At 38.3% G+C, this 7,903-nt stretch overlaps 1 protein-coding gene across 1 annotated transcript in view; it reads right to left on the bottom strand.

Annotated features, from left to right (window-relative positions):
• Window positions 1–628: 628 nt before the first annotated feature.
• The window catches only part of trip10a (thyroid hormone receptor interactor 10a), a 20,161-nt gene continuing 12,886 nt past the window's right edge, over window positions 629–7,903 (bottom strand). Inside the window, exons 5-10 of the mRNA XM_073814122.1 lie at window positions 6,619–6,879; window positions 3,895–4,004; window positions 2,676–2,808; window positions 2,502–2,590; window positions 2,226–2,350; window positions 629–2,142 (exon numbers count right to left, since the gene is read on the bottom strand). Of these exons, the coding sequence (XP_073670223.1) occupies window positions 1,991–2,142; window positions 2,226–2,350; window positions 2,502–2,590; window positions 2,676–2,808; window positions 3,895–4,004; window positions 6,619–6,879 (870 nt within the window). The 3' untranslated portion in view covers window positions 629–1,990. The remainder of the gene's footprint in view (window positions 2,143–2,225; window positions 2,351–2,501; window positions 2,591–2,675; window positions 2,809–3,894; window positions 4,005–6,618; window positions 6,880–7,903) is intronic.

Genomic DNA, 7,903 nt, shown 5'->3' with positions numbered 1-7,903 from the left:
TGATTTTTTTTACGTGTACATCTTAATCGGTGGCTTTTGCTTTTTGGCAGCTGTATGCACTACAGAATGATCTTGATATGTGGATGTTTGCCAGTCATTTCCAAAGTAGTTCGTATTAGTTTGCTTCCAGAAAGACGTGGAACTGTTTTACATACAGCAACATTATTTTTTTCAAATCTTTCACGAAAATAAGAAAAGAATGATGAGCAATTTGTACTGTGTTTGATTTATTGTACAACACCGCCACCTGTCGGAGGTCTGATCATTTCCTGTCTTCTTATAGTCTGCCACGAGGTGCCGTATGTTTACCACGATAAGAACAAAATGTTCTCAAGCACAACGTTTAAAGGTTTTTACAAACAGATGCTATATGATTAAAGACATCACTGTCCAAAAAAATAGAAAAAATGTTATTCATAATAAACGTAATAATCTATTTAAAGAAATGTGTAGTTTATTAGCCTGTGGACTGTTGCCAAGCGACCACAGACGAGCGAGCTTTCATTGGTTGTGTACGTTACAGATGTCTGTATTTACGTTCAGGCGGCACTTCTGAGGTAAAAAAACAACAACTCGCAGTTATACTTCTTTTTAGAAGACCTGACAAAAAGTAAAATGAAATAGCATGAATGGTAAGTTGGTCTAATATTTATTAAAACAGAGATTCACTTATGACAAATAAGCCATAAACATATTTTCGTAAGAAATGTTACCAAAAACAAAGAAACGGTCGAGACATTGTATCAAGTGGAAATGTGCTTGAGATTTATAGACAATAAAATGGTGTATTCTTAATATGGTATATACACAACGTTGAAGGCACCTTGACTTAGCCAAACATTAACAAATTTTCCCTAAAAACAAACAAAACAAATGCAGAACACAGAGACATCTCAATAGTTCTGTTATAACTATACAAATCTTTATTCATCAAGAATAAAAGGATAATAAGACAATAGTGGCGTTGTGACGACTAAAAATATATTATTTTATACTGTATATATACGAAAATCCTAGTTTTTTTGTAGCCTGAATGTTGTGTTGCGAGTTACGTTATATTTTGCTGACCTAACAGAAATTGCAAATGTGTGCAGTTATCTCTTAAAATGTGACGTTTAATATACAAACTTATTTATATACTCAATAAATTATATTCAAAAACATTCTATATAGTTTTAGAGTTGAGAACTGTGACTTTATCCGTGTAGAAAGGCTTTGATTGTCTTAACTTTATATTGCAAAGTGTGTATTTGCGTAACAGTCTTATAAGGAAAAAAATGACAACTAATTATTCCTTAAATGCAATTGTTCACTATTGCCTATACACATTTCGTCCTATCATCTCACAGATGTGGCATATAGATCAGTGTTACCGCACACATAGGAAAGCATATGCAAGACTGTAAAACAAAGTTTGGCCACTAGAATCATCAGAGCAAATACTTCAAGTTAAAATGTTGCTTCACGTGGGGGAGGCGATGGTTTTCTGAATGTCTGCCAGCAGAGATGGCACAGGGCTTTTTGCTCAAGTATGGAGCTGGAATTATATGTTCAAATAACATAATTCACTAATCATACCCATGTGCCCACGGCTCCAGATGAAGGATCTTTGTGAAGGACGTGCCCAGGAAAACCATCTCGGCTCCTCTGATAGGCTGCTATCAAAGTCCGCATCAGAGACCAGAAGATCAGATCTCTCTGTTGAGCAACAGTTGCTTATGTATTTGGCACGCTGCTGCATTGTTTTCCATGTAGGTCAAATAATGAGGAAAAAATTATTCCAACCTTCTCTAGCTCATGTACTGACACAATACACACCCTGAGAAATACACTTATTTTTAGGGTAGGAGTCTTTTAGCGCAATATTGTGCAATATTTCCCCAAACTCTCTTTCCAAGAGGAGCGCCGGCAAGCCACACTGGGATGTATAATCTAAAGCTAAGTGTTTGGTATAGTGCTCCTCTGCTGCAATAAAGATTGAAAGATGAGGTCATTTATTAAGTTTGATGGTAGCATAAGAAGTCGGGATGTAGCCCTCGTCCCCGTTGTTCCGGCGCACCCGTGTCCATCCGTCGCCTTTATCCTCCTCCACTACAGACAGCACCTCCCCTTCCTGCATAGATATGGTTCCCTCACTGGAGCCTGTAGACAGAAGGAGGTGAGAGTCAAAGGAACGGGATCCGTATGATGTTCCCAAAGTAGGTGTGAGAGGCGTATAATTATACCTGGGAAATTGTAGAGAGCTGTGCATTGACCAATAGGTGCAGACAGATCTTCTTCCTCAAAGTCGTCGTCAAATTCAGTATAGATGGCTTGGGAGTTGTCAGTCTCATCTAAAAGAACTCCGGGACTGAAATAAATAAATTGCATTAATTTTGTCAATACAAGTAGCCAGGCACATAAATGTTATGTAAATGTCTATCAAAATAAAAAATTAGCAAGAATATAGACTGTGATGAGAATATGGTTTACTTTATGTTTATTTCTAATATAAAACTGACCTGTTGAGGTTGTGAGCGCCGTTGTTATTCAGAGAATGAGTCGAGTATCGTATCGAGTCTCCACGGCCTCCTGCTTCTGTGAGCCAGCCCTACAACAAACGCAGGAATAAAAGTGTTGAGATGATGTTTTTAAAGCACATAAGGACTTAATATAGGGGGGTGTCAAATTAAAACCTCATATTTGTTGAGTTCTCCTCTCAGTCTGTCCATGTTTTGTGCCGTCTGAGTGATCTGAGGGGCCAAACTGGCAGGGTCTCCCATCTGAGGGTTTTTTTCATACACGTCTTTCATCTTGCCCAGAGCCTCACTGCATACAGATATATATTAGATATTTATGTAAAGACACTAGACGTGTTTCCATTACACTTCAAATTGCGCTAATTGAAGCAGTGCCCAATGGAAACGCACTTCTCCCATACATCGCAAAAAACTTTTTACGCTCAGTTGAGGTCACCTGACATGCGTAAAAGTCACATCATTCTTTAAAAGCGGAGCAGGATGTTTGGATGAAGGACAAGACAGAAGAGGTGTGTTCGACTTTATGCAGCGAGGCAAGAACCGACAAGCACATGACATCAAAATATTGCAAGAGCGATTTGATAGTCGAGTGTTTGTATGCTTTTGAGTCACTCTCAGGGGATTTTGATGTTTTCCGAATGTCGGTCTGCAAGGCTCTGTATGAAGCCAAACACACCCATCACCATGGTTTTTAAAAGGACTTAACGAAAGAGAAGTCATTTCGCAAATTTTTTGTCGACATTTTGAAAATAACGCTCAAGCTTTGTGCAAATCTTTAGTGGAAACCAGGCTGGAGAGAGATTGACTGACACTAGCTGCGTTTCCATTACCCTTCAAATTTGCGCAAATTGACATTGCAACAAAAAACAACAACAACCTCAATTTCGCTAAAAATCCCATATATCACAAAAAAGGTTATACGCTTACATGGGGTGGTTTGTCGGAAAACTGCAATTTCAAACTTTTTGTAAAAGTCACTTCTTTAACTATGGCATGGTATGTTTGGTTGGTTGGTTGGTGATATTTTAATGTCCTCCGGCCATCGGTCTGCGTGCCACCGTATGAAGTCGAACACACCAGCCACCATGGTTTTTTGAAAAGACTTGTCGCGAGACAACAAAATTACGGTCAGTGGAAAGCTGTCATTTCGTCATTTTTAGCTGACATTTAGAAAAACGCTAAAGTTATGTGCAAATCTTTAATGGTAACGCAGCTACTGACATAAGACACAGAGAATTTCTTGTGCCACTCAACATGGTTCGTTCCTCAGAGATCATTTGTAAACAAATCCCAGACCCCGGTAACCCTGAGAAATCAGCTGCGGCTGGTTGTCATAGCGATGGTCGTCTGGGAGACAGCATGCCGGTCATCTCACCTCTGATCTATTTCCTTCTGCAGCTCTTTGCTGATGTCGTCGATCTTCTGCTGCAAGCGTTTCCTGCGTTGCTCGGGAGGGAGATGGGTGAAGCTCTCGCTGTCAACGGACTGAGGAGAGGGACGGAGAGGCACTGTCAATCATAGAGCTTCACACATGCAAACATATAGCCACGCCTATAACGCCACAAGCCAGGTAGAGACATACATGAACAACATACGTCTTGTTTATAACAATTAAGTCAGATGGTGTACTGTAAATATATGATTTGGTTGTGGGTTTCATTTAAAATAGCTGCTTCTACAAAAGTCATGTATTCAAGATTACATCACATTTTGAAAGAAAAAAAAATCACCCACAGCAGTGTTACAGTTGAAATACTGATAGTGGTAATTGGTGATGTTATCACCAGACACAGATTTGTTAAAGGAATAGTTCACCCAAAATTGCCACCTTAATGCCATTCTTTACCCGAACCCATATTGTTCCTAGCTTTCCAATGCATTGAATGGTGTTTAGTTTTCTGAAACATAGCCATCTTAAAAAAGTAATCTGTACCATTTTTCTGATTTAATATATGTCAAAGCGAAATTATACCTTTGTAAGGAAAAAATATTTATATTTTGAGCACCTTTAGGGATTGATGAGTCAAATTTAAATGTAAACACAGAAAGAGATTAAATACACGCAAAATGGAGGCACGCCATTGATCATTGATTCTTGCAGGTTTTAAGTCAGAGCTATTAAGTCAGCTTAGCTTAAAAAGGAACGTCACAATCGCCTGCTAGCAACTTGCTAGGCTAATTACTTGCCATGTTAGAATAGGCTTGCAAAATTCTTGATAATTTAAAAGTTGGAAACATTCCGTCGAAATTAATGGGAATATATGGTAATTAATGGGAATATACTGTAAATCTATGTTTACCTTATAACAGGGAACTTAAATGCAGCTGGGAAAACACCTTGAAGCATAAGCTTGGTTAAAACAATGTTGTGTTTTCCGTAGGGATGCACCGATAGGATGTTTTTGGGCCGATACCGATTTAAACAGACAACTTCTGGCCGATACCGATGCCGATATTAAACACTTGTATACAATACTATACAGTTGGTCTATTAGCTAGTTTATTTCTGCATCAAATTCTTTTTACTGAACATGGATTTGATCTAATTAACATTCAACTGACCAACATATAAGAAAGGCACAAATTAAGCTAAAACAAATATAATAAGACAGCATGACAACCTTCAAAGGTGGTTTTTGCTATTCAGCATTTATTTTATTAACAACATTAACTCGTTTTTTTTTTTTTACATATAATGGATTTCTTTATGCAGTTAATTAATAAACAATCGGTATCGGCCTTTCTTGTGCTATTGCCGATATGCCGATGGTTTCAATTTCATCAAAAATCGGCCGATATATATCGGCGGACGATACATCGGTGCATCACTAGTTTTCCGCCAACACTCATATTTAGCCTGGATTTCAGGATCACATATTACAAAGCTAGAAAGAGCCAAGATATTATTTAATATAACTCTGATCGTGTTCGGCTAAAGAAAAGAAGTTACATAAATCTAGGATGGCATTAGGTCTGTAAATTATGGACTAATTTTCATTTTTGAGTGAACTATCCCTTTAAGGAAAAAGGGAATGAAGCATCCATATATATGGTACAAAACAGCCAACACCAATTAATATTTGATTACAGAAAGCAACTGTGGATTAACCTGTGAAACAAAGTAAAAAGTTTTTAAGCTGGCGTCACCAGCCAATTTTCACCCTTATTTTAAAGAACGACGGAAAAGTCATAGAGAGTTGGTGCACAAAGTGCAAGTAAGTCAGCATTAACAACCCCACAGACTTGAAGTTGATGCCAAATCTGAACATATTTTATATTTAGCCTTTAAAAAGACAGCCTGTCCTTCCCTTGCAGTGACCAATGACTTCTCATCCCCAATTTCATGCTTGAATACCTGACAAGGACTAGTTACATTATAATGGTGTAACTAAGCTTATTTCTGTAGTTTTTCTACACATTAACCAATTACATAAGAAAGCAGAGGTAGAAGTCTACTTTTATTAAAAGTCTTGTTTTTAATAAAGCAGACAGGTGCCCTGTGCGCACGATAAACATTTTAAACTTACTGCAGGTCCCAAAAGTACGAGCAAGTATCATACACCTTCACAATTTATTCTGTGAACTGCACCCTATTAGTTGACAGCAGTTATTTATGTTGCACTGTGCTCCTGTTCTCATTTCGATGACTGCCGTGTTGATTTGTTGCCAATCTGGGACACCGCGATACGTGACAGGGAATCTGAGAGACATGTCACAGGCAGTTGTTCAATCTTTCACCCCTCTTACATTCTTAGTCGTCTAGCGTGACGGACCGCAGGGCTGAGATTGGCATGATTTCGGCAAGAGCAGTCAGTAGGCAGTCAGTGACCCCCTACCATTACAAGTTGTTTTGACCTGGTTTGTCGTGACGCCAGCCTTAGCAGAAATAAGGTGAAAAGTTGATGTTTTTGTGATTGAAGATCATTGTATGTGAAAGAGGTGTGATTTCTACTTTATTGTGACCACCCATGCACATGCCATTACACATTATGGATGACCCAGATCAGTCTATGCTTTCATTGGCCGCTGAATGCCTCAAAAAGCCATGCAGCAGCAGAAGCAGCACACGGTTGCCTGTCCCCTGACCCATCACACTCACCGTTTTCTTGAGGGTCCGGAAGGAAGAGATTCGAGGTTTGACTGTCTTATTGATTTCCTTCAAACAGTACGACAGGGGATCCCGGCCAAACTTTGGGGAGGGGGGTCCGTTAGCGGGCGAGGGTGTGGGGGGTGTGGAGTAAGGACTGAGCGCAGATGAGGGAAGCTGGGATAGACACCAGACACAAACCCAAAAGAACATGAAGACAGAATGGTAGAAGGGTGGAAAAAACAAAACAAAACATATCACAAAGGAAAAGAGACACCATCAAACACCTCAAAGCAACATCAAAACAGCAACAAGGACAACACCGGACCAAACTCTGCAAGAGCAACAAAAGCGAGACGAAGAACCCCAAACCACCCAAAATAACAGCAATGGAATCAGCCAGAGATGAAGAGGCAAACAGTGGCTCCATCCCTTACTAAACTTACTTTTATTATTGTGAAAGTGCATTAAACATACTGTATTTTTTTGTTATTGTAAAACCATGTATTAAGTACAAAACATGGTTAAACTGTGGTTACTATAGCAAAATGATGGTGTAACCATGGTTAAACTTTGGAGTAAACATGTTTTGTTTTATTAATTTGCTGTAATAAAAAAAATATTAATTTTGTAAGGGATAATTAAACACATAAACATATAAAGTTGCCTTCAGGTCACATTAAAATAGCTATCTTAATGACATGTACAGCACCACAATGAACATCAGGACATTCCCCCAACCTGCCATGTTTTCATTGTCAATATTGACTATACAGTTTAGTCTGTATGCATGAAGTGTGCTATTTGTGTACCGACTTGGAGGCTGTTTAAACATGGACAACACGAAAAGGCTTTAAAACATATTACAAGTTGGAACTTTAGGAACTATTAGGGATGTGCATTTATGTCATTTTTTTCATTTCGATTAATCCATAGGTCTGAAGAACGAGTACTCGATTAACTGGGGGTGGGGCAATCAGGGGGTACATGTCATAGTGAAAATGAAAATATTTTTATTAAAAACACTCAAATAAAACTTAATTTTGAAGAGGCTATGACAGAACAATGAACATATACTAGATTTTTAATGAATTAAATGTTTTTAACAGAAACCTCTAACAGGAAAAGCTGCGTGATGAAGTGAAACTAAAGGGTTAATAAACACAAACCGAAACCCTTTCTATATGACGCACTCTGCATAATATTAAGCCTTTATACAACATAAATGTACAACATGCATCTATCTGCATAAAATGCAAGACTTCAACTAGGTTTTCAACTAAGTTATCTAAAAAAA

This window comes from Paramisgurnus dabryanus, chromosome 3 (genome assembly GCF_030506205.2).
Source record: "Paramisgurnus dabryanus chromosome 3, PD_genome_1.1, whole genome shotgun sequence".
Classification (NCBI taxonomy): domain Eukaryota; kingdom Metazoa; phylum Chordata; class Actinopteri; order Cypriniformes; family Cobitidae; genus Paramisgurnus; species Paramisgurnus dabryanus.
Note: the sequence above shows the minus strand (reverse complement) of the source record. Positions and strands in the feature narration are given on the sequence as shown.